This window comes from Oryzias melastigma, linkage group LG18 (genome assembly GCF_002922805.2).
Source record: "Oryzias melastigma strain HK-1 linkage group LG18, ASM292280v2, whole genome shotgun sequence".
Lineage (NCBI taxonomy): Eukaryota > Metazoa > Chordata > Actinopteri > Beloniformes > Adrianichthyidae > Oryzias > Oryzias melastigma.
In genome coordinates, this window is record NC_050529.1 from 17,874,351 (window position 1) to 17,901,410 (window position 27,060).

General features: G+C 36.2%; 2 protein-coding genes across 7 annotated transcripts in view; both read right to left on the minus strand.

The window, feature by feature from the left end:
• Positions 1–21,521, minus strand: part of clcn3 (chloride channel 3) — a 35,820-nt gene extending 14,299 nt beyond the window's left edge. The window contains exons 1-3 of one of the 6 annotated variants that reach the window (XM_024288305.2): positions 21,230–21,521; positions 13,307–13,488; positions 1,374–1,538 (exon numbers count right to left, since the gene is read on the minus strand). In XM_024288305.2, the coding sequence (XP_024144073.1) occupies positions 1,374–1,538; positions 13,307–13,469 (328 nt within the window). In that variant the 5' untranslated portion in view covers positions 13,470–13,488; positions 21,230–21,521. Of the gene's footprint in view, positions 1–1,373; positions 1,539–8,407; positions 8,707–10,765; positions 11,248–13,306; positions 13,489–21,229 lie in introns of those variants that run through there. The other 5 variants (XM_024288307.2, XM_024288308.2, XM_024288309.2 and 2 more) reach the window with 5 other exon arrangements.
• Positions 21,522–23,387: 1,866 nt separating this feature from the next.
• On the minus strand, positions 23,388–26,931 carry nit1 (nitrilase 1). The gene is made up of 6 exons (XM_024288312.2): positions 26,643–26,931; positions 26,178–26,411; positions 24,625–24,728; positions 24,404–24,540; positions 24,118–24,243; positions 23,388–24,043 (listed from the first exon to the last, which is right to left on the minus strand). Exons 1-6 carry the CDS (start codon positions 26,723–26,725, stop codon positions 23,771–23,773), a joined length of 957 nt encoding a protein of 318 aa, XP_024144080.1. The 5' UTR covers positions 26,726–26,931; the 3' UTR covers positions 23,388–23,770.
• Positions 26,932–27,060: the final 129 nt, after the last annotated feature.

Here is a 27,060-nt window from a genome sequence, read left to right on the forward strand (position 1 = left end):
AGGTTAAAAAAAATCCACACAAAAATAAAAAAACATTTTCAGATTCTTCTATATGACTACTGCCAAAAAAGTCAGAAGTTAAACAAAGTCTGGCAGAAATTCAAATGGGTCAAAGGTTTCTTATAGACTCTCAAGAAGCATTTTTCTCTGTTAAATTAATAAATCAGCTGATTAACGTCACTTCCTGTATCGAGGGTAGAGCTGTTTAAATAAGACAAAAAAAAAATAAATGAATAAAAGAAAATTCATGTCTTATCTAAGAGTAGTAAGTTGAGGAATGTTTGGAAAACGTGCAATAAAAACTAAATCAATATTTGAACAACAAACTAGTTCCATCAGGGTAAGAATACGCTTGTGTTCAGTTTGTTTTACTCCAAGACTGAATGAAAACTTTCAAATATGGCAGACATGTCTTTAACTAGTGGATTATTCAAATAATACAAGTAGTTAATGTTTAATTTAATTTAAAAAAATCTTTCATGTTAAAAACCCAACAGAAGTCTGTGTGAAGGTTTTTATTTTTAAATTCCCTTTTATAAGAACTAATATAAACATCAGTGTAGCATTAATATCTTAAAATTGTGTTATGTGGTCCATTTGGTTTGTGGTATATTGCACATCATTTTATTTTGAAGGAAAAATGGTTCTTGGTTCTTTTGGGTTCTAGAATAGCATTATTATTTATCTGCCTACTGCTATTTTTATTGATTTAATAATTTTATTTAATCTGTATAAAATTTTGTTACCTTTTAAAGATAAAACTAAGATTTTTACAGTTACATAAAAAACAAATCCAAATATTATATATTGTGAAAATAAGGTAATTCTATAAACATTTTCACTTCTTGTGACTCAGATCTGACTTCATATGCAGATAGAAATAAAAAAAAATTAAAAAAATCAAGTTCATCAGTTTTTAGTGGCAATTCCCAAACTTGTAAAAGAGAAGCACTAAGAGATCCTTCTGTTTTCCTGCAGCTTTAGTCCTGAAAGAACAGGATGTAACTGCTTTTGTTGTGCAAACACAGCCGAACCTTTTCCCCCCGAGAGTGTTTTAACACTGTTGATTTTTAATGTCAAATTTAATGACTATTTTCTATTTGCAGAGTTTAGAGTTTGGGTGGCTTAAAGGTGCTTCCCAAACAAGCTTTGCTTTAACTTTCTGTGTTGCTTTTTCCCAGAATGCATTGTTTCCTGTGCAGCTTGGGATTTGTTTTGCTGACTCTACAAACCCTCTGTGAACAGGAAACGAGACGCCTGTCAAGTTCTGCACTTAGGACCTTAGATCCTTCAACAGTTCTTGCAGTCGTCTGTCCCACAAACTATAAAGTGGAACTTGGATGGTTTGAAGCACGCAGAGATTTTCGACATCCTCACCTTCCGATGTCTCTCCCGATCTTTGCATTTCTCTCTGACCCAGTCGATGGTGTGGAAGTCGTCATAAGTTCCCACGCCAGGGATGGGCTCCTCCAGGAAGTCTAATAAATGGGTGGTGCTACTGGCAGCTCCACCCCCGTTTGACATGGCGTAATTAGATCCTAAAAGGGAAAAAAAATGATTGTAACGATTTATATAGCAATTCTGACTCAATGCATCTCAAATCATCTGCAAGTTTATAATATTTAAAGATTGAGATAGAGCCATATTTAACATAGCACATATTTCTATTTACAATGTAATGGTTGGTATTGATCTCATTAGACAGATCAAGGGTTAAAAACCTAGGTGGGAAAAAAGTAAAAAATCATGAACATTAAAGTTTAATAAAGAATACATTAATATTTGAGTTACATTTCTGGTGGTGTATTTCTGATGGTTACACCATTTACTAAGGAAGCAATTCCTTAGTGACTCTTTATTGTTTCTTAATTCCACAACAGTAATAAAGCAAAGGGATGGTTGCAAGATCAGGGTGCATTCTGGGTACAAAAGAGGGCTGGACAGGATAAAATCTGTAATCAACAATTTCAACCTGCATATATATATTTTTACTTCCAAATGAATTAATCTAAATTGCTTGTAAATCAAAGTTTCTGGATTAAAAGAAAGTAGAAACTTCTATGTAAACAGAGTTAATCCAGGCAATAAACTATTCATCATACCAAAATAAGATCTGTGTTTCGTTAGTTACAACTTTCTGCTTATGGAAGTAGAAAGTTTTTGCAGACAAACATTTTGCCATTCACTTTTTCATTATATAAAACCCTCAAACTGAAAGAGGTAATGCTTTCTTTAACACATGACTAAGTTCAAAACCACATTTATGCAAGATGAAAATAACCGTTACAGGATTGTATTATCAGTCATGTAAAATCTATTCAACAAAACCCACTAAAATATGAACACTCTAAAATATGATTATAAAAATATATATCCACTTTTTTAATACAATGCCTTCAGTCATTTCTACACCATAATATTTTACCTGATATTTACTTGTCTTCATGTGTAACAAGGAACGTAATAGAAAATATGATCATTTCAAGAATGATTATGGGTATGTATTTTAAAATCCCACCATCACCAGCAATCCCATGATGCACAAAGGTTGGTAGTAAAAATCAGTAAGAAACCAACTGCCCAGACTTGGGCCCCCGTATGGGTACAAAATTAAGCAGTAGTGTGAAGGGTCTCGTCAAAACACCCATACAGGATTAAACTCATCGGACCACCTGGGAAGGACCAGTTCTACACGGCCAACAGAGCCAAACCCTTACAGAAATTTACATACACAGACTGTTTGAATTTTCCAGAAATAAAGAAGATCTCCACCATGTTTTCTATTCTGAAGGTCAAGAGTCCAAAAGAAGCTACATGACCTCAGGCTGAATGTGACCACGTCACTTTGTTTGGTTCAGGTTAACCTTGACACTTCTTTAGCTGCCCACAAAAGGAACAAAGGTTTAATATTAACTCTTAATAGGAATTACGAATGAAGAAACCAAGGTATAGCTATGAATAACAGTATTATTCACAGGTATAAATAAGAATTTGTGCATTCAAACATATTTGACTCTGTTTAATACTTGATTCACTATGATCCTTCTAGTAAAGAGCGATACTCTCCAGTTTCAAATAGATTACAAGTGTTGTTTAATTAAAATTGTGAATATTAAATCTAACAGTGAGTGGACAATTGTGTGCAAATAGTGGTAATTTAATTGAAACAAAGCCTGTGCTATGGATGGCACAGGTTACATCAGTGCTGAGAAGAAAGTTAAAGAATTGAAATCTTTTAGAAAAAGTGAAAAAGACTGAAGACCATGAAGATGATCTAAGGTTTTGTGATAACTCGTATACTGCTTTCTGTGATATAATCTTTAAAGTGGGGTGCTCAGACCATTGCAGTAAACAACCTGCAGCTCATCAGCTTGAACCTGCAACAAAGATGGCCAATACTACCACCGTAAGAGAGATGCTCGATGCCAACTGCCCCAGAACGCAGCTTGATGAGCAAAGAGAGCACAGGAGGCACGAAGGACATGAGTGAACCAAACACAAAAAAAGTCCAAGGTAAAACTGTGACATTGGCAAGAACGTGGAAAGACATAATTAATGTCTGTTTTAATTTCCATGACCTTTTCCGTAATCAACCCCTCAACTCTTTAAAAAGCACAAGAACTTCTACTTCTCTGCTGCAATCTTTTTCTGCATTTGATACAGTTTGTGCTAAACTGATTTAACATCTGCTCCCCTCAGATTTTCTATAAGAAACACTCATCGTTTATTCAGTGACAACGTACAAAATTGATTTTAATCTGCCCTTTTACCGATGCAAACCAGTTAGTCAAGAGCAACATGTTCTGGGTGTGATGACTGGCTTGCATCTGCTTTTATGTATGCAAAAAAAGCACAGCAAATATTCTGAATTACATGGGTTTGTCACAGAAGATACTTTCGATGTTAGAGCCACAGTTATAAGTTTTCAAGTAGTGTACACTTTAAGAAAGCACACTTTGTGAATTGTCAAAGGTAATCTTCTGACCTATATCCATGTACTCAGTGTTTGTGTGTTATTTTCAAAACAATTCAAATATTCTGGTTATAAAGGTATTTTTAATTAAATAAAAATGAAAATGGAAAATAAATCTTGGCTATGTATTGCAAATATTGCAGAGGTTAAATCCATTCAGTGCTCAATTACTTCCTGGTCAGGTTATGTTTATTACTTTATTAGTTTAATTGCATAAATGGTGTACTTAAAGCGTTTTACTACCTTTCTTGAAAGCTCAAAGTGCTTTACAGTCACAGTCCTATGAACACACACACATTCACGCACTAATGGTGGCTCTACTGCTCAACACTGTTGCCTTCCTCAACCACCAGGAGCAATGTGAGGTTCAGTGTTTTGCCCAAGGTCCTTTGACAAATGAAAATCAGGAACCCAACTCGCAATCTTCCAATCAGAGGACGACCGCTTTATCTCTGTACGAAAAAATTTAATAATTAAAAAAGAAAAAAAAAAAGAATTTTTGGCCTTTTGTGTTTCCCAACACAATTTCAAAGCTATTACGATAGATTGGGGCCTATACTGACCTAATTAGACCATTTTTTTCTCCATGTCCTTTGGATTTTAGTAAGACTAAATGGTAAATGGCGTATACTTGTATAGCGCTTTCTACCCTCCTTCGAGGGCCCAAAGCGCTTCACAGTCACAGACCCATTCACCCATTCACACACACATTCACACACTGGTGGTGACTCCGCTGCCGAACACTGGCGCCAACCTCCCACCAGAGGCAAGTCGGGGTTCAGAGTCTTGCCCAAGGACACTTCGACACATGGGCGGGCATCAAACTCACAGAAATGTTAGCACAGGAAACTCTTATTGCAGCCCTGTACCAACTTAACACAGTTACAAAGAAATTACAAAGATGGAGAAATTCAAAAACTTTGGTAAAATGTCTGGATAAAACCATTTAATAAAGCATCACCTGAGATTAATAATAAAAACCCACTCAAATGAAAATTGTGTTTTTGTTATTTTTAACATGTTCTTTTAGCATTTTTCTCATGAAGAAGGACACTAATAAGGAAAATTAAGATTGAAATTGCGTTTCTGAGTATTACTTTATTCAACTTGTGGTGCATCAGGAGCAGAAAAAAAAAATGCAGTTGGAAAAAGCTTGTCAGTAATGTAGGTACTACAACGCCAGGCCACAAGTTCTCTGCTCCGCTCCATTCCAATTCATTTACTTAGAGACAAACAGATCCATGTACGTCTTTGTTTTCCTCATCTGAGCTGGCATCTGGCTTAGAACTGTACGGCTGGATAGCTCCAATATTGATCACCATTATCGTTGCACCACTAATATTAGCTTGGGGTTGTGAGGGGCTGTAAGCTAGCAGGTGAGAGTGTAAACAAAGGAATCATGGCAAATGAGCACCAACAGTCTCATCTACAACTCAGATGTGAATTTCTGACGAACTCCTAGCGTTCTCTGTCCTAGAAATAGACAGTTTAAAAAAAATGGCTAAAAATAGCATGATCATAAAGGACCACTGGGAATGCTTTTACAATAGATCCATATGATGATTGGAGTGGGACTTGAACAGGGAAAAACAAAAAAAGCAAAGAGAATTGTGTTACAAAACATGACAATTGAAAAAAGAAAAAATTCTTAACAGGGAAAAATCTAGGGTTTACGCCCAAAGAACATTTTTTCTCAATAAAACAGGCAGAAAGAGACTAAAGTTTGAGCAAGTAGCACAAGATCGGCAATGTAAAAATGGGATAAGAATGTTACCTAGTCGTTTAATTGATTGCCTTTTCTTGTTTATGACTGATTATATCTAAAATATAATCATTAATTCGGCAAAATGGTCAAAGTTGACCAGAAATTCCAATAACAACAATAGGCCAATGTCAAATAGTCAGTAATATAAGTACTAATAAAGTATATTGGTGCTACACACATTTTTAAGAGCTTAAACTGAAATTTTGTCCTTTTAAAATTAGTAATAACAATAATTTACAAAACCCCCACAATCTGACAGTGACAGAAGACAAAACACTAAGGTGCTCTAAAGCTTAATAAGACAGAAACTAAGAAAGAAAAGTCATGAAAGATACCAGAGAAGGCCATCTTGTTGAAGCAGGATAATCGGCACTGAGCTGAGAGCCAAGCAACATTGCTGACAATAAGAAGAATAGAAAGACGACGTCATTCGTGTCTCAAGCATCATGCTTTTGTGAGCATACAAAAAAAGGAGAAAACAGACAATGTGCATGAGAGCAATGACTTTGCAATTCTATTTAGCCTGAATTAGGGCAATAAGCCACATTTGGATCCTCACAGGTTTACTGACTCATTCACTTAAAGAAATTTCATTCATTGTAGTTGCACAGTCAATTCTGGTCATGTGACGGATGACTTCAGAATCCCCCAGCTGAATCAGTGTCGGGCTTCTATGTTTAGTTAACAAAGCACACATGCATCGTCCCCATAAGTCCTCCATTATGTCGAGTAAAGCAGATCAGGGAGGTTTAGAGGTAGCAGAGTAAGACACCCTTGATCAGCAGAGTTGGAGCAGAGTGCTCAGCCGTCATGTGATCATTACATGACCCAGAGAATTTCATTGAAGGCCAGCTGTTGAGTGTTGAAATAATGCCATACATTCAGTTGCTTAAAGGGCTGACACAAAATGTATCACAGCCTTAGAGACTTCAGCATTTACTCTATTTTTCTTTAGGGTGTAATAACCCTCAGTTCAATATTAATTCCTCACATGCTCCGGAACAACCTTTATATGAGTGCCAAGGGTTTTTGGTTTGTTCTGGCCCGTAGAGGGTTGTAGAGAGAAGCAGCTGCATCTTAAAGGGGGTACAGGTGTCTTTCAGTTCCCATGAGGCTCGTGTCATGAAAATGGAATATACAATTGTAGAGTGTATTGTGAAGTGTTTGTACGGCTAATATAGTGTTTGTACGGCTAATATAGGCCACACGGACTAATGAGGTACAGGTGATACTGTTGCACAATACCCCTACATTGTCATTATTATCTGGTGCGCACACTGGCTCATCACTGACTGTGCACAATCGCTGCAAGCATGCGGTGTGCAAGTGCTACGTAAATGCCAATAAGACACCCATAGGATACCCACAGAAACTACACTCTAGAGGCTGGTTTCCACTGAGCAGTCCAGGAAAGTGATGACGACATTAGAAAGCACCAATATAGCACGGATTTAAGCTAACGTTTTCAACAAAGGCATTCATCTTCATCTTCTTTCAAACAACATTAAATTCCTGTTATACATGATACACCACAAGTAAAGCAAGAAAAAGACTAGCTGCTTGTTGTTGCTTTTCTCGCCATCGCACTACAATGACACAATAGCATGCTAGCGGTCTACACCGTGCATGAGCCGTGAAAACAAACCGCTCATTGGAAGCAAGGCTTAACTGAGGGAAAACACTCGCCAGAGTTAACTGTACCGTACTGCTCCTTACAAAACCGGACCGATCAGTGGAAACAAGGCTGAAATGTCCAATTAACTAGTTTTTAACAGTCAGGTTGCAAGCATGAAGTGTGTAATGGACGTGCAAGGAGCACGCACGCATCACTTGAACACCACTAAAATTCTCCTTGCACAGTGCGCAGGCTTTAAGGACTTGGGAAAATCTGCTTCCATCTCACCTTCTTCACCTTTAGGTGTTGTCCAAGTGTTTCTTACAACCTGTTCCCTGCAGCATGCCCGTAGATAAAAATGTACATGAACATTTTGACCCAAAGATGTTGCTCACAACTGAGAGGACAATTTCCATTCATCTGGTGAACAACTGCCGCTCTGCAGAAACTATGTCCAAAAAAACGACACAGGCTTTTTAACATTTTGGCTAAAAACTGCATAATCATATTTATAAAAAAAACCCTGAGAACATTTTTAAAATAGATCAAAAGATGATCAAAGTGGGACAAAAGGATGCTGCTAAAAACTTAATAATGTGCCCATTTATATTAATGGAAGGATGCCAAACCATCCTGAGCCCTATGCAGTGTAATGTGTTATAACATCCTAAATACCACCAACAGGTGCCACACAGCATTCATCTCTTCTGCATCCTTCTTTTTCCTAAGCTTTCATTTTAATGTCATCTTTCTTCACTGTCAGTATACAAGCTCAGGGTGCACTTGAAATTGACTCTTTATATCTTTGACACACAGCTGGTTAATGATCAACACACTAACAGATGATTGTGAAAGAAGTCCCAATCCCCTCACAAATCAGGTTTAATCCATACTGGTCCTCCTGTTTCCATTTGTTCTTACTAGCTGAGGAGGTGGCTGCTCCTCGTCTATGTTAGCAAACACTCGCAGTGCAAGACGGAAGGCCTCTGTCATCGGAGCAGCATGAGATAAGGACGCAATCGGAAGCAGAAGGAGAAGAGGAGACGTGGCGTACCTCTCCTATGGATCTCCTGCAAGGGAATGGTGTCCCCTCCCCCGTCGTAGGGCAGGTAGGGGTCAGCCGCCGCGTCTTCCTCCTCCATGTTGACAGTCAGAGGGAAGCTGGGCTAAAATGAGCTGCGTTTAGCAGGGTCCGGCTCACTGCGTGTGCCATTCGCTGCCATGTTTACCAGTGGAAGACAAGCAGCACTGTGTGACAGCGAGAGAGATTGTGTGTGTGTGTGTTTGCGTGTGTGTAAATGCGCGAGCGGAAAAATACTTGTGCAAGCTCACAGTCCCCTCCCTCCCCTTCCTTCTTCCTCGCTCTCCACTGCAGCAGCTGACTACCAGAGCTGATGACGTCATCTAATGCAAGCCTGCGCACAGAAGGACGATCAGCGGTCCGCTCTGCCTGCTGCCGTTGCTAAGGGACTATAGGAGGCCTGTATGAACCCATACAGCCATCCACAAGTGTCTGTTGATCATTTCTTAAAGATCCACTCCAATGAAAATTGTGTTTTTGAAGTATTTTTCTCATGATGGATGAGATATATTAAAGAAGTTAAGATTAAGACAGCATTTCTGAGTATTTCTTTATTCAAATCCTGATGGATCAGAAGCAGATAAAAACCTGCCGTTCGTAGCAACAGAAATAGGCGGGTCATAGTCTTCCTTCTCCACTCCATTCTGATGCATCCACTTGCAGACAAATAGGGACATTCACATCTTCTATCTCCATGTCCGAGCTGGCATCTGGCTCAAAACTGTACATCTGGATAGCTTGGATACTGCTTGCCGTTTTTGTTGCACTGCTAATGTGAGCTCCGGTTTATGACGGGCTGTAAGTTAGCGGGAGAGTATTGTCCCTATTCCATCTGTAACGACTACCCAATCACAAATTGCTTTAGACGCATTTTCGCATGTGCATGGACCGATCGGGTAGCGACAAGAGTCTAAACAAAGGGATGATGGGATATCAGCTGAGGGTTACTTCCACACAACAGTCCTCCTGACATTAAATCAGATTTCTATTTATAAACATTTGGGCATGACTACAGAATAAGCTTGTTTTATCCTTTGGAGTTAAACTAATGTACTGTTTAGGGCAGGAGTCTGCAACCTGAGGCTTCACAGTCAGTTACAACTTAATTGTTGCTCTTTGGCTTTGGAGAAAAATGCTAAAATTTTGACTAAATAATGGATTTATTATTTAAGTACAGTCATTTATTTATTTATTTTTTTCATTTATAAACTGAGGGAATCTTACATTAATAAAAATGAACTCTTGTTTAACTACTGCCAACATTAAACTAAATCAGATGACCAAGCAAAATGTTTGTTCTATTGATTAATTGTTAGAATAAGTTTAAACTCATATTCATATCTTATGTCTAGTGGTTGTTCAGAGACAACGTTATTAAAGTATAATGCTGTTTTACTGAAGCAACAGGATTGTATTTGACACAGGATGTGTTTTATTTTGAAAGGAACTAGTATGTGCTGATGTCAAAAGTTATATAATAGAAATATAACTGTCAAATTATTGTTCGTTTTTAAAAGCTACGTTTTATAAATGAATGCCTTGATGGCCTCACAAATATAAATAAATTGTATTTATTTATATATCTATCTATTAATGCATACCTTGCTGCCTTGTTGGATTTTGGTCTCTATAAAACTGGACCGTATGACTTTTAACACTAAAGGTTGCAAACCTCTGATCTAGGGTATCCCTGTTGAGCATTGACACACTGATTGTGCAACATGCACCCTGATGACAGCTGCAAGTGTGTTTTTGTTCATTCCTCTGGGTTTCAGATGCTTGTCGGCCCTTAAATATCAGCCTACACAATTGCAAACACAAATACTTTCGTTTAAACAAAAAGGGGTTGTTGGGAATTCTGAAAATGAATATTTTATTTAACACTAAACTGAATACTTTTCGTAATATTATCCAGTAGTTTGACATGTGTGTCAAAAAGTAATTGGCTATCACAGTCTAAAGTCAGAAATATGATCTCCAGCAGTATTTTCTCCCAATTAAATTTGGTAGAAGTTTCAATGTAAAACTTAACATTTGTTAAATAGCAAAAAAGTGGCCACCGGTGGTCACTTTCTGGATTACCTTCCACAACAAATATATTTGTTTTAAATAATATTCAAAAATTCTCAGTCAAACTTGCATTTAAAAAGGTGTAGCCCTTAAACACATCACAGTTTCTACTGTCTTTCAAAGACTTGACATAATTACATGTTTTTATATAAAACAGAAAAGTTAAGACAGGTTCTTTTCCCACGCCTTACCTTTCCCATGCTTTAAAAAGGATTCCTAAAGGGTTGTGATATTAAACTTTAGAAGTTCATTTTCTCTTACCTTTTTAGTGCTGCTCCTTATGGTAAGTTGTGACACACATAATCTCAGCCGCAGGTTTTCTACTTCTTATACAAGAAATTCCAAAGCAGTGAAACCACAGGGGCAAATAAAATACCTCCCGTCTGAATTTAATGCCGTTTCACCTCAGGAAGCCGACTTTCTTCTAAGATCTGCAGTTTCCTTTTGTCCTCCTCAGCCAGCCAAACTCGTCAGTGCACAACTGCATGTGACTAAAGCGTGAAGCAGCCTCTGGTCATTTTTGCGCTCTATGCTTGGAGGAGGGATTACAAAGTTTCCAAAAAAAAAAAAAAAAAAAAGCACACCCCATTGCCACACCATCAAAATAACTCAAGCAGACAGAGAAGGACGGCAGAACTCAGAAACCAGCTGCTAGTCAAACTGGTTTAGTTGAACGTAGAAAATTCTTAAGGAGCAATTTCTTAACATTCAGGTTTTGACTCATACACACAACTCAATGCCCCATAACAAAACTAAACATAACAAGTTAATCTCAACCAGGTTGACTCAGGCTTATTTTCAAACTCTTCCAAACATCACAACAACTGACCTTTATCGCAGATATCCAGATAAAATAAATAAATGTTCTGTTCTTAAATTTTGACTTGAAATGACATTTCCAGCTACGAGATTTCATTCCTTCCATTCAAACATTTAATTAATCACTTTTTGACTAATATTGCATTAGTATCTCACATTGAGCCTTCACTAAAAACTATTTAAAGACAGAAGGATGACTTTGGTTTCAATAGCCAGATAGCATTTGGTCTTTACAAAGATTTTCAATCTTTCTGAAAACAAATGCTCACATTTTTAGATCAGTAATCAAAAAAAGGAGTACTATTATTTTAGGTTGAATAACAGTTCATAAAACTGCATAAGTGATTCAATTTGAGTCACAAAACATTGCTTTGGTTTAACGTTTAAGGAGACTCAAACTGTAAAGTCAGCATTATTAAGATGAGGCTGAGGTCAGGATCATGTAAGAGTGACTTTCACAGCACATTTCACTTCTCCATTTCTAAATATGGTGAGTGAAGAGTGTTTTCAAAACTTGGTCCTCAGGGACCAACATCCTGCATGCTTTTCTGTTTTTCCTGGTTAAAAACGCCGGATTCAACTTCAAATTGGCGCATGCGAAAGACTAATGATGATATTCAAAATAAAGCCTGTCAGTCATACGATTTAAATTGAAATAATATATTTTACATGAAGATGCAGCCCAGTTTTCATAAACACTGAACCTAAACAGAAGATTTGTTCAAAAGTCAGCCTTTTTTACACTGAAGTGAAGCGGTACTGTGTGCACATGAACTAATTGGGCCTCCTTGTGATTACTTAATTAACTGAGTTGGTTCCATTCAGTTTTCATTTCAAACAAGGGTTAATGTGCAAGTTAAAGGGTTGCCTCTCTGCAAACATGTAATCAAGCTCTTTAAATGAGTAAAAAACAAAACATATTACAAATACTATTTTACATCGTTTTATTCCAGTAAAACAATTTTTTTTAAATAGTCGTTTCTATTTTCTGGACAAAAATAAAAAGAGAATTGCTTAATTGCTTAAAAACTACTAAAACGTATTAATAAAATAATTGAGAGTATTGTCATTAAAATAAAATAAATCTGTTATTCTGTCATTTAAATGTTGCACATTTGCAAGACAAATTGACAGACACTCCAGAGCATCAAAATTACAAGGACAATTTTAGGAAAGCAAAACATTTGGAATCACTTTGTATCCCATTAGCTAATAAAGTCATTACACAAACCAATCAATGCATTTCATATTGCTGGAAATTCCCGTCAGATTTGGCAATAAAGTTTAATCTAATTTCTTCTGGATGGGTTTTTAAATCAGATTTTTGGCGTGGAGAAGACAGGTGCTCAATTTTCAGAAATGCTGACAGGAACTCCAATAAACACAGACTAAAATGCAAACGCTGCCTTCAGGTGGACAAAATTAGGAAGGACGTAGCTTGGAAGTCTCAGAGATGGGATTTAGTCTTGTGTGTGCAGCTGGACAGAAACTTTTTGGAATGGCACAATCCCTGAATGGTCATAAATTGACATGGTCTAACTTTAAATGCATGTTCCATGGCCACATGTTTTGTTCTAAGAACCTAAAAATGGTCTTAAAAATCTAAATAGCTATGTGTAAACGCGAGAATTATGAAGGTGGAAGCCCAAAGCCTGCATTACACCTATACTTTCATTGACTTTTTGTTGAAAGTGTTGTCAATGGCGATGTGAATGTATCTTTGGCTGAATTTCAACTTAAAAGATTGCTTTAACTTTCTGCTTTGCTAAATTTTTCTAGATTTTTTTTTAAAAATAAAACAGTAGATTTTCATTCGAGATTGTCAAAAATGTATTTTCACAATGGAAAAATTAATTAATAAAAATGTTCCAACTTTAAGTTCTTTTTGGAAAGCAAGATTTAAGGCTCTTTACGCTTAAGAATGAAACAAAATCTCTAATAGTCACGCCATTTTCTAGCCAGGAAGATCCTTTCATGTCCTACCTGGGGAAGCAGCGTCACCATCGAGCAGGTTGTCGTCTTCTGTGGTGTGGAAGTCCATGATAACACCAGCTCCATCCAGCAACTCTTCGTCGCTGCTGGCACTGGCGATGCTGTTGTAGCTGTTTCTGCAGTATCCTCTGTGGTACAGCTGCTCCGACTCCATTTAGCAACTCACCGTTCCCCTGAAAGAGGAGCGAGAAATACAGGTGAAAATACAGACCGAGTTGATAAAGTAAGGAGGTAAAGTGGGAATTTATACAGTTAGACAGTAAAGAAGACAGATTTTTCCTGGTGGTTAACATCTACTGGTTAACAGTTTTGCTAAAGTAATGCATTACAGTTACTGTTCAGCTTAATATAAAAGATGCAAAATAATGACAAAATAAAGTCATTATCAAGTATTTTTCTAAATGTAAAATCCACAGTGATACCATCAATTATCACAGTTTGGAGGGAAATGACAAACCAATTAACTGATTTGCAAATATAAAGTATAAAGTATAAAAAATGACAGTTTTCTAAAAACTATATGCAAGAAATCTTACAAATTTTTCCATGTACTTGTTAAAAAGAAGAGGGAGAGTTATATTTTATGTTTGATACATTTCATCAGAGGCATCAATTTTTCTAGTAATTTTCCTAACCTGGTTTGTTTCTTAATTATTTGAATCCACTCAAACATTATAATTTAAAATTGTAAAAGGAAAATAAAATTCTATAAATTGCTGTAATTTACAGTTTTGAGTAAAAGTCAGCAAAATAACATTCAGAAATGCAAAAACTTGAAAGTTCAACATGAAAAAATGTCATTTGCTCTCAAAGGACACACCCTATTGGACATGCAGAAAACTGCAGCTAGTCTAACCACTACTGTACATAGGCCTGAGAATAACAGACAACAGTTCCATACAATAGTTCCAATGGTAAGGGAGATTTCACAAAGCATTACAGGAATACCAACTTTAATAAAAGAATAATAGATAGAAAATCCATGTATATAACGGAAAATATAAAGGGATATAAAGGAAACCCATTTACAAAGATGAGAGGTTTGTAGTGTTCATCATAGATACACTAACTGTAAGAGCATGTATGTATAGAAAAAACCCAGGAAATCTTATTGTGTGATTTTTAAAGAATTTATTTTATATGATGATGAAAAATATAGGCAGGCCCACACTGTGCTATTATTTCTTCTTTAAGAAGCTCTTCTATATTCCGCTTGTTAGAACTGGCTATGTCCACATCCTAAAACAGTCAGACTATAAACTCTCCATCATAAGATCAAAGAGCTGTCGAAGGACACCAGGAGCAAGAATGGGATGTTCACCAGAGAGAATGTCACCTGATGAGGCCGTGTTTGAAGAAGGAAGTATGCCGCATTGCTTTCCGTGAACACCATATACAGTATACCTATTGTGATGCACAGAGGTGGAAACATCATGCTTTGGGCCGAATCCAAATTCCTCCTCTTCCCCTTACAGCTTCTCCCTATCCCTTTATTTATCCCTCCAAACGGAGAGTAATGAGAAAATATTGTTTTTAAGTTTAGATGTCACTCCCACTGGTTGACTTCATCAATAGCCACCGGTCAGCTATGTTAGCACGGAGCTGCCACATAACATTGCTTTTTTAATTTGAAAAAGTCATGCCAAAACAACTCATTACGTACATTTAAATGTAAACTTCTGTGCTTTGAAGGAAATCCATATATAGAAATGGGTTTCTCCTTCCCAGCACAGCGCGACATGGTTCACTCTTGCTGTGGAGGGCTCGGCATCCCTCTGTGGTGAGGGTTACCCCTTACAAAGACTATTTCGGACAACCCTACTACTTCAAATGCCCTTAAAATTTGAGGGGGAGGGAGAAGATATAGGGGAATAATTTGATTTCGGGCTTGGAGCTGCTTTTTTGCAAAGGGGACAGGATGACTAATCTGTTTAAAGCAAGGGATGAATGGAGCCATAAGCGGAGACATTTAGGGCAAAAACCTCCTTTCCTTTAGCGACAACATAGAGGGTGAACAAACATGTCTGGATCAAGAATTTCAAGGTTCTGGATTGGTCTCGCAAGTGTCTGGACTTTAAACCAATAGAGAATCTGTGGAGGGAATTCAAAGTTTGTGATGCCCTGCAACAGGCCCAAAACATCACTGCTCTTGAGAAGATCTGCATGGGAGAATGGACCAAAATGGTAGCTACAGCAAAAACCTGCTGAAGAGACCTACAAGAAATGTCTAACCTCTGTCATTACCAACCAGCGTTACATTATAAAAGTATTACAGTGAACTTTTGATGTTGACTATATAATTATTTTCTGCTCCGTTAAACAAATACATTCTTCAAAAATCAAACAATGTGATGTCCTTGAAGTTTATCTATGATAATTTTGAATGATCAAACTAATCTTCTTATGTGGAAAAACTTGCAGAATCAGTGCCATAAACAATTCTTCCCCATTCATTGTACATTTATTTAGAAAAATGCTAAAATGTTTTAAAGATCAAATTAAGAAATGGTAAAAAAAAGAAGTGGGTGCTTCTTCCGTATAAAGGGAACTTCTCTAAAACTGACAGAACTGTCAGCAGAGAAAGATTGCTGTAATTTAGAAAACAAAGTTGATGCAGTTTTGGTCTAAAAGGACAACTTAAAAAAAAAAGAAAGCAAAAAATAGCTCTGACAAAAACAAGAAGTTGTTATTTAGAGCTAATGTAGCTCCTGTGACAAAGCATTAAAGCTCAGTTTTCCCGTGATACATACCAGTGTCTCCTGAAAAGATGCTATCATAAACTAACCTTGTTAAGGCCAAAAGTGCAACAGGCTCAGTTAATAAAATAAAAAAAATAAATAAAAAAAATCAGATTACCCTGGTTTTAGTTTAATCATTTGTTTGTTTTTAATTTTCAACAAGCGATAATAAAAAGAAAGATTATTATATACACAGCATATATGTTTTAATGCAGACACCTTTATTGAAAACAATATTTTGTTAAATGATTATTTTTATAAATCTTTAAAAAGTAAATGGAAGAAAAAGCAAATCTTTAATACAAACACATAAAAAGTATAACGGGTTAATATAAAAACTTTTTGGAGAAACAAATCCACTGCACAACGTTGTAGAACAATCTGCTTTATATATAATGGGGAAAAAAAGCTGTTACGTGGCACCACACTAAAACTATGTCAGTGAGAGTGTTTTGATATCAAGAGGAGTGAGTCAGATTTCAACATTTTGAGGATGTGATGTTCTGGAGGGTTGCGTGAATGTGCTACACTCAGTAACAGAAACACAATCTGCAGCAAGAGAACAAACTGCTGCTGATGTTACACAACTTGCTGAGGAGACAACAACTTTTTCCAGCTGGTCACCATGGAGGGGTTGCCCAGACAACTGTTGCTGTGATGTGACTCAGCATGTGTGTGGAGGACACATCTCCTCCACATGGGTATCCAGTGACATTTGCTTATTCATCAAACAGGTAGATCATTTATATATATTTTTTTGCAACACATCAAACACAAGGGGCCTCCAACAACTTTGTATTTACAATATAATTATGTAGGAAGTTGTATTTTGAAAAACTAGTGTATACCCCCCACAGATGAAGATGAAGAATGTGAAACTAGACTCTAATTCAGGACATTGTTACAATAGATATAGTCTGGATGACTATTGATTTAAGTATGAATTGGTGTAATTTCCTCGTTCATTTGGTACATACAGTTCTTTCTAGACTAAACCAAAAACTGCAGGTAAAAGTGGTATAACTACAGAACTACACAAATGAACACTGAACAGGAATTAAAGAAATACAACCAGAAAATTCAGCAAGTTTCAGAATTTAATTTAAAGCATCTTGACCTCAATGCATTAACTTACTTTATATTTGTTCTTAGCCCTTTTTTTCCCCCACAATCCAAGCTGCTAACATCACAAACTTGCAAAAATAAACCGTGAAGTCTATCTGCATGCACGCTGTTGCTGAACCAAACTAGAGTTCATTTGCAAGCAGACAGACCCTTGTTTTCAGGCCAACCACAATGTTTTTGTTTGGTCCAATGAGCTTTCACAGTTGCCAAACAAAATGGAACATCTGAGAAGTGAGATCGGCTGTGGATGTGGACACAATGGCTCATTTTACACATCCTAAGACTGTAAATTGTTGATTCAAAAAAAGCCTGTTGACAGCTGCTTGACAGCTCAACTGAATTAGAACTCTGTTTTCTATACTATACAAAAAAAAATCAAATTAAGCATATTTTGAACTATAAATATACTGAATCAAAGACACTGGGCCAAATGTAGAATCACAAAAGATTTGTGAGGTCATGTTCCCGAATGATCATCATACAACACGCTTGAAGGGTAGAAAGCAGAACAAATTAAGTGTTGCAGATTAACACATTAGAGATGGCAAATCAACTAGCCTGACCTGTCTGTGACCACTGTGTGGAAAAAGCCACACAGGGCCAGCCTGCTGTGACAGTACAGACAGCTCACCACAGCCAGAACAAACTGGAGTATGTATATTAAAAGAAGAATAGAAAAGGCTTCGGAAAAAACAACTAGAATTGAAGAGGTCGCCTTCAATAATTAAGCTTCTGTCTGCTTCGTTTTAAACCTGTCTTGCATTGTTAAAATCAATCTTTAACGCACAGTGAAGAGATTCCATCACTTTTTTTTAGACCAACACATTTTGATTTATTCTCCTTTTTTTCCCCTGTTTTGTTTGTACAATGTAACTTTATCACAATTTTTTTGTATCCTTTAAATCTATTTCTTTATGTTTTCATTCCCTTTTAATGTACAGCCCTTTGGATCTGCATAGACAATTTAAGTGCTTTATTAAAAAATAAATAAATTGTTGTTGTTGTCGAGTTTGTATCGTATTTATATTCTAAAGTTCCACTCCAACCATATTTTTCTCTAATGTAACGTCATTCCCAGTGATCTTTTTGTTATGGTTATGAAGTTTTGAGCTAAAATCAAAAATCCTCTCTTGTTTTTTATGACATATTTAATGTACAGCAGCAGTAGCTCATTAAAAATACATTTCTAAGTTGTCGGTTGGATTCTTGTCACAAAGCAACCCGCCCCCTTCCCGTCACAGAGAACTCTGCGTGCTCAGGCGTGAGCTCCTAGCTTCAAGCTAATATTAGTGGCGCAAAAACACCAACGAGCAATACTGGATCAATCCACTGCACAGTTTTGGGGCCAAACTCCCAATTTGCTACAGCACGAGTCTTGAACGCTCAACACACTTCGCATTTTATCGCAAATTATTTTATATAGGTCCTATATTGTGACAAAAATGCTGCAAGATTATGTTAAAAACACACAAAAAAGATTATTTTCATCAGAGTGGATCTTAAAAAATATTTTTAAAAAATATTTTTCAATTTTACTCCAACTGCTCTACTTGGCATTAATTATAGTACAAGTTATCTGAATAAGAGACGGGTAAGAACTTATATGTATGTTTGGAATAAGAGAACAGTTTTTTACCTTTTGTAATGGTTACACTTTCTAGTAGTAATGACCAAAACTAGATAGTTTTGTCAATCTTGAAACATAAAAATCTATCATATTTTAAATATATATCATATTTCAAATATAATCTTTTGATATATTTTAAAAGTGTACCCAGTGGTTGTTTAATTATGATAATGCCAAAATAAATGTTAAAAACTGTCGTTTTTTTAATGCCTGCCCTCATTTCCCATTAACCCTTTGTTTACACCATCTTCCGCTAGTTTACAGTCCCTCGAAACCCCGAAATCATAGTAGCGATGCAACAAAAACGGCAAGCAATATTGGAGCTATCCAGTTGTACATTTTTAATCCAGATTCCAGCTCAGACAAGGAAAACAAAGACGTACATGGATCTATTTTTCTACAAGTGGATGCATCAGAATGAAGCTTGCCGTTGTATATAGGTGACAAGCTTTTTTGAATTGCATTTTTTTCATCAGCTCCTGATTTACAATTTGAATATATTCAGAAAGGCTATTTAAGTTTAAATACTCTTTTTAGCATGAGTAAACGGCTGAAAGAACACGTTAAAAACACCAAAATCATGACTTTCATTGAAGTGGACCTTTTATAACAAGTTACGTTTTTTGTAAACAACAGTTTTTCTGTCTATGCCACTGATGCCACAAACGATTATTTTAATAGTCGACTAATCACCCATTATTTTTTCAGATAAGTCTACTAATCGGGTCATGTGCAAACTGAATGTAAAGCACACATTTTAACCATCAATGGCTTTAAACTAACTAAAAATTAGAAATACAGCATTACTTGTGATAATGCTAGTGTGAATGCTGCAAGCTAAATTTGGCTGCTGAAAATGATGGTGCTGATAGCTAAAGATGCTAAAATTGATAGCTAAAAATGATGATGCTAATAGCTGAAAACCCTAAGGTTAATAGCTGAAAATGTTGAAGCTGATAGCCAGCTAAAATATTAATTAAATGCAAAAATTAGCTTAAAAAAAAAAAAAAGCCTAAGTTAGTCAAAACAGCTAGCATGTAGCTGAAATATTAGCTAAATGCTAAATTAGCCTAAAGAACTGGGGGAAAAAAACAACTAAACTAGCCAAAATAGCTAACATGTGGCTGTGGTATTCACCAAACTCCAAATTAGCCTAAAAAATGAAAAAAGCCTAAGTTAGCCAAAACAGCTAGCATGTAGCTGAAATTTTAGCTAAACTCCAAACTAGCCTAAGAACCTAAATAAATGCCAAAATAGTCCAAAAAGCTAGCAGAATGCTATCATAACTTTCAACTTTAGTACACTCTGACTCCATATAATATAAAGTAATGACTAATCAACTATTTAATTAGTCGTCGACTATTTTAGTAGTAATCGAGGCAGCCCTAGTCCATGCATGTGTACACATTTAAGGTAACCATTTATTGCAGTTTATTTCACAGGCTGATATTGCGGTAACAATATATTTGCGATTTATCGTGCTGGCCTATTTCTGATCCCTTTTAATTATGTATATAAAATGAATATTCAATAATATTGCAGCATTATACATAAGTATGTTAATATTTAAATGTATATTATTGTTAGCCAATTTAAACGTTATAACAAAAATAAAACATTTAAAATGAATCCATGTAATAAGTCATAACACGTACCATAAGATGCTTTAGTAAAACTGGATTCTATAACTAGTGAAGGTCACAGATATGGTTTTAATCATCTCAAAAAGGTCCAAATTCCATTTGATAAGTTATCACTGATTTGTGGGGAAACATTACTAAACACAGTTAAGTCTAAAATTATTTATTCTTAAATGGGTTAAGGAACAAATTACAAACATTTTTGAGAATTTAAAAAAAAGTAGTAACTTAATTTAACTAAATGTGAAGACAACCTCCTCGTGACGCCAAACTTCTAATCTTTCGAGCCCCACTATTTAAACTATTTTTGGAGGAACAAAATATTTTAATAAAAGGCGACAGTGAGGATAACACTGAAGTTTTGGTGTGAGCTCGGACCCTGTCAAACCGAAGCTCACGTGAGCAGACCGTTATAACGGAGTTAGCCCGGGAATGTTTGGGACTTGGAAAACGCGAAGAAATAGCGCAGAAAAGAAACTGAAAACAAATGGTTGGGCCCACCAAATCTAATTATAACCGGCGGGAATTCAGGCATGCACACAGGCTGGTGAATTTCCACTCACTTTCCATCACCTGCTTCACACGGAGAGCTAGCTTACAGCTTCTCCCACAGCTAGCTAGCAAACTCTGCTAACACCTGTTCGGCGGCGACACGGACGCGTAGTCCAGCCGAAAGTAGCAACATTTGAGGGGAAGGTGACAGGTTGGTGGCCTCTGGTGATGTAAAGCGGGACCTAGTACACCCACAACTGCCGCAGAAATGAGAGGAAGAAGCGGGACGTACCTTCCCGGTGCCTCAATCCCACTTCGGACACAACAACACATCCTTTTTCCACTGGTGAAATTTTGCTTTTTTCCCCCCCTCCTGCTTATACGACGAGATTTGACATTTTTCTCCTCATGATGCTGCTGTGGTCTTGCTCCGGTCCCGTGTCGGTGACGTTGACTTCCTGTTGCCGTCCCATCATCCCAGCAGGGGCTGCAGCGGCGCAGCTCCCACCCACTGGCTCAGAGAGCAGCAGAGGCTGCGAGGACATCAGCTGATCAATTATTCATTTGATCTCTGCAATCAGGGGGCGGGGACTAAACCGGAAGTGGGGGAATCGAATCAATTAGGAGGAGTCTGACATTTGCCACCAGAGGTAACTGATTTCCAAACTCCAAGTGAGACATTATCCATCAAAACAAACAAAGGAAAGTCCAAAGACCTTCAGTAATCTTAAAATTCTGACTTTAATCTTGGAGTCAACCCACATTTTTGATTTTAATAAAAGTATTATATATTCAGCAGTTTTAATACTTTAAACTTCATGCTTATCCAAACTCATTCAACACTTTTTGCACATTATTCATGCCCTAGAGATCAAAACTCATCAATCCTTATTAACTTGTTCATATTTCACATGATTGTAAATGCTCCTGTTTATAGATTGTTTAGATGATTACCCCAATATTTTCATGAGGGAACCGTCCACCTCCCTCCAACAATAACGCAAATTTAAAGAAATTGATTGGCGCTTTGTACTGATCATCCAAAATTCTCTCACTAGAATGAGGTTTGCTGCGTCCTTTTCCTACACTAGACATGACATTAAAAACAAAACAAAAAAGAAAAAAATTGTTCCCTCAAATTAGTAATTTCTGATCACAATTTAGTGTTTCGTGCACACAAATTAATGTTTCATGGCCAATAATTAGTCAAAAATAATGATAATTATTGTTTTATGGCCACAAATTTCTCTTTTATTAGCATTTTGTGGGCAAAACTAAGTATGTTGTTCTCACAAATTAGTATTTTGTGTACAGAAATCGGTATAGTATAATCAATTCCTACTGCTAATTTGTGGCAACAAAATGCCATTGGAGCACAAAATGCTAACTGGTGGGCAAAAAATACTAATTTGTGCACTTAAAATACTAATTTTGTTTTGAATGCACAAATTAGTATAATTTAAATTATAATCAATTCTTACTAGTAATTTGAGGCCACAAAATGCTTATTTGTGGGCAAGAAAATCTATTTCAGCACACAAAATACTAATTTGCTGGCACAAAATGCTCATTTGTGTTAATAAATTCTAATAAGTGCACACAAGACAAAATTTGTTTTGTATGCACAAATTAGAATAGCACAATCTATTCCTATTACTGATTTGTGGCCATAAAATGCTAATTTGTGCATCCAAATTTCCATTTTAGCACACGAAATGCTAATTTATACACACAAAATGTTAATTTGTGCACACAAAATCCTAATTTGTGGGTACAAAATGCTCTTATGCATACAAAATTCAATTTTTAGCACATAGAATGCTAATTTGTGCATGCAAAATTCCATTTTATCACACAAAATGCTAATTTGTGGGTCCAAAATGCTAACTTATGCAAACAAAATTTAATTTTAGCACACAAAATGCTAATTTGTGGGTGCACAATGCTAACTTATGCACACAGAATTCCATTTTACTACACAAAAGGCTAATTTCACCACACAAAATGCTAATTTGTGGGTACAAAAGGCTAATTTGTGCACACAAAATTAAATTTTAGTACACGGAATGCTAATTTGTGATTGCAAAATTCCATTTTAGTACACAAAATACTACTTTGTGCACACAAAATGCTCATTTGTGGGTGAAAAAATACTACTTTGTTCACATAAACTAACAAAATACTTATTTGTGGTCATAAAATACAAATGCCTACAAATTCCTTATAAAAAATTTTCATTTGTGGCCATAAATTGTCAATTTATGTGCACAAAAAACAAATTTGTTGCCACAAACTGTTATTTTGAGGGAGCATTTTTTTCATGTCATGTCACACGCTCTGTATTTTACAAGTTGTTGGATTTTGATATAACAAACCAAAATAACAGACGTAGAGAAATCAATATTTGTGAAAACTAGTATGTTTACATTGAAAGTGTCACACGTGTCGTGTTAAATTTAAGAGGGATTTATTATGTATTGCTTTATTACATTGCACTAAGCTTAATAAAAGATGACTGTAACGTTTGTCTTCATTATTCCTTGCTTCATAGCAAATAAAAAAGGATTTTCCTAAATGTTTTGGTTTTTTGTTGTCGTCTTGTAAAGCACAAATCATATATTGAACTACAACAAAACATAAAAACTGAAGTTTGAACCAAATCATGGGGAAAGTGATCCATCCTAGGTCTTAGTGTGTTTCATTCTTGCATGTTGCCAACAAAGTACATCAATGCAACTTGCATTTTAGCAAGGAATCGATTCAAAATAATAGAGACAAAATAAAACTACTTCTGTGGTTTCAATTTATAAAACTACTCATTTGAGATTTAAAATCATGTGGAAGTTTGATCCAGACTGTGGTAGAATGCAGTGTCCCTGCGGTGCTGTTGGACAGGCATGTTCTTCCTGGTTCTCTTCACTTTATCCAAGTCGACTTCCACTATCACCACCCCAGGGCTGTCCCCTCCACAGTCAGCCAGCACTTCACCCCAAGGGTCCACTGCCAGGCTGTGACCATAAGACGAGCGCTTCTCGTGGTGTTGGCCGACCTGGGCTGCTGCCAAGACGAAGCACTGGCTCTCGATTGCTCGTGCGCGTAGTAACACCTGAAAACAGGTAAGAAATTTAAACTTTTTTTTTTTTATCAGCATAATTTAATGCTTTTTTTTTTTTTTCGCACCTCCCAATGAGCAGCTCCTGTTGCCACAGTGAAGGCTGATGGGTAAGTCAGGATGTCGGCGCCGCTTCTTTGCAGAGCCAGTGATAATTCAGGAAACCGCAGATCATAGCAGATACCTAAACCCACCTTTGCAAGACAGAAAAAAAACAAAAGATTAATATATTTCGAAAATGATTCGAAATATTCTCCTTTACTTAATTTAGTGCTGAGCAAAAACAGCCTGTTTAGGAGGGAAAGTAATGTTTCTCTACAAACAATTCACTCCTTTGTGTCTCTATAGATGCACCTTGCCAATAGGAGTCTCCACTGGGGCCACAAGTGAAGGTCCGGGGAGGGTGAAGTCACTCTCCATCAGAGAAATTCCTTTTTCTGGTAGCTTCACGTCAAACAAATGTGACTTCCTGTACACTGAAAGGATGTCTCCTGTAAACACAGTTCACGTGTATGAGTGTGCACCCACAACAACAAACGTTTTCTAATTTTTTTTTTTTTTTATAAAGTCCAAACCTTTGTTGTCGATGATGATGTGACTGTTGTAAATGTGTCTTTCTTGTTCCCAGTCAGGCCCTTGTTCATGAAATCCTCCGAGAGACAGCCACACATCCAACTGCCTAGTGAACAAAAGTTACAACATTATAAAAAAAGATGGCTGCTAGTTGTTTAGATTATTACTTAGAAATATTTCTAAATTTCCTTCTGTTACTCAGTTAAACATGTCACAAAAACATATCAACTATTAATGCAAAAAAATGATGAAAATTGATGTTTAAAAAATAGTTTGTTCTTGTAGAACAATAAATACTAAGTGTTTGCATTTGTGTGTCTGTTTACAATGTGAAAACTGCACATGTGTAACTTATACCATGCATTTTCTTGTATTGTTGCCTTTGGTTCCTAAGAAATCTCTGTAGTCACATTTTTATTGTGAGCAAATTTGGTTTTGTTCACTTTTGGACATGTTGGTCATACAGAAACACATATTTGTGAGGCTACAAAGTGAAATACACAAAGGAAAGGCAACGACAATCATCAAAAGAGATTCAAAAGTTTAAATTTTCAGCCTGTAATGTCATTAATATGGTACTTTACGTGATAAGAAGCGATAATCCACCAGTTTATGTCTAAAGTATAGGGTTTCTAAATAACCACACCATTATAAAAGTACATTTTAGCATTATTTTGGTTATTTGTGACTTATCAAAATATAAAAAAAGTTGACCTGAACTGCTCAATTTAAAGTAAAAATATCTTAAGTTCTTTTATCCCTCATTTGTGGCTCTTTGACTTGAAATAAAAATGTTACCAATTTTAAGAAATAATTATAGTTTTGTTTAATTAATTTTTAGTTAATTAAGTTAATTACATGTGCATTTGAGCATTTAACAAAATTGGATTCTACACCAATGTTGCGCTTGTATTTAATAGTAAAGGAGAAGAAGTGCGACACCGCTCCATAATGACAGAAAATTCCACATGAGACTTGACTTTTGTTCATTTTAATTCATGTAAATCAACTGCACCAGGAGGATCGTATTTGGGTGTATTTTATTTTGAAAGGAACATGAATGTGCTGCTGTCAGGAACAATACCATAACCACTAATATAATGCAGTTATCACAAATGTTTAAAAGCGCAATTTTTAAAACAAAACTGGGTTAATGGCCACAAAAACATGAAGTGTTTTTTTTTTTAAATGGTGAAGTGAAACTTTGCAGCTGTCACTTGGTTTTAGTCTGTAAGAAACTGGACCAAATTGGTGTTTTAGTTAAAGGTTTTCAAATCCCTGATTTAAAGGATCTATGCTCCTTCCAAATATACCTACATGTGTGTGTTTTGTGTGTTTTAAGTGTTGTTTTTGTACTATTTTGGTGGCTGATTTTGTATTTTTTTTAATTGAATTTCTGTCGTATTTAGCCAGAAGTCACATTCTCCAATAAATGCTCCTTAAATATTTTTTTTTTCATATTTGAGATGTATTGTTTGGATCTACCAATCTGAAATATAAATGAATATACTTGAGAATATAAACTAACATTTGAGAACAAAAGTTCTAAATGGACCTTGCCACTTTGATGTATCGAGCTATCGTGTCTCCGGCCAAACTTTCAGAGAGCGATAAAGTCTCCTCTCGACTGGATCCGATGTAGTCGAATCCCTCAGGCAGGAAGACCATGGAGGCTCCCTTCTCTCTGGCTTCCTCCACCAGCTTTCTGCAGGTGGAGAAGTTGGCCTCTTTGTTGGGGGTCGCTGTCATCTGACATATGGCAGCCAGAGGAGGAGGTGATGTGGACATCCTGCACAGATTGTTGCAGTCCATTGATTTAAATCCAAAGTCAGTGAAAAAACTTAATCACTTAAGAGTTTTTTTTACAGAGTACAGGATTTACTTTATATATATATAACTTTTTTTGCATTGATAATTTCGATATAAACACTGACTTATTTAAAATAAATAGGGATTTCTACTCATATTATTGCATTTATTTTTAAAAATTCAACACAGCTTCCATCCTCCCAAAACATACCTGTTTAGCAGCGCGGTTTTGTGTCTCCGTCTAGCTAAAGTCGCCACATTCTTGGCACACGATCTCCAAATCCAACTGAACATTGATCCCGAGAACCGTCAGCTTCACCGTTTAACCCATTTAGGTTATTGGCTACCTCTGTTTAACTCGGGTTAGTGTAACATTAACATTTGCTCTCATTCTGAGCAGAAGGTTGACAACACGGTCTTCTTCTTTACAGTCTGGATGCAGTTAGAAACTAGTTGTTAGCTCACTACCACCACCTACTGGATAGAATGGTATACTGCATCTTACGATGAAAACTTTTGGAATATATTATATATTTTTAAATGATCTCTTTACGATTTCAAATATGATTAGATGTATAAAAAACAAAGAAAAACAATAAATAAATATGTTAACACGTTTAAAAACTCTT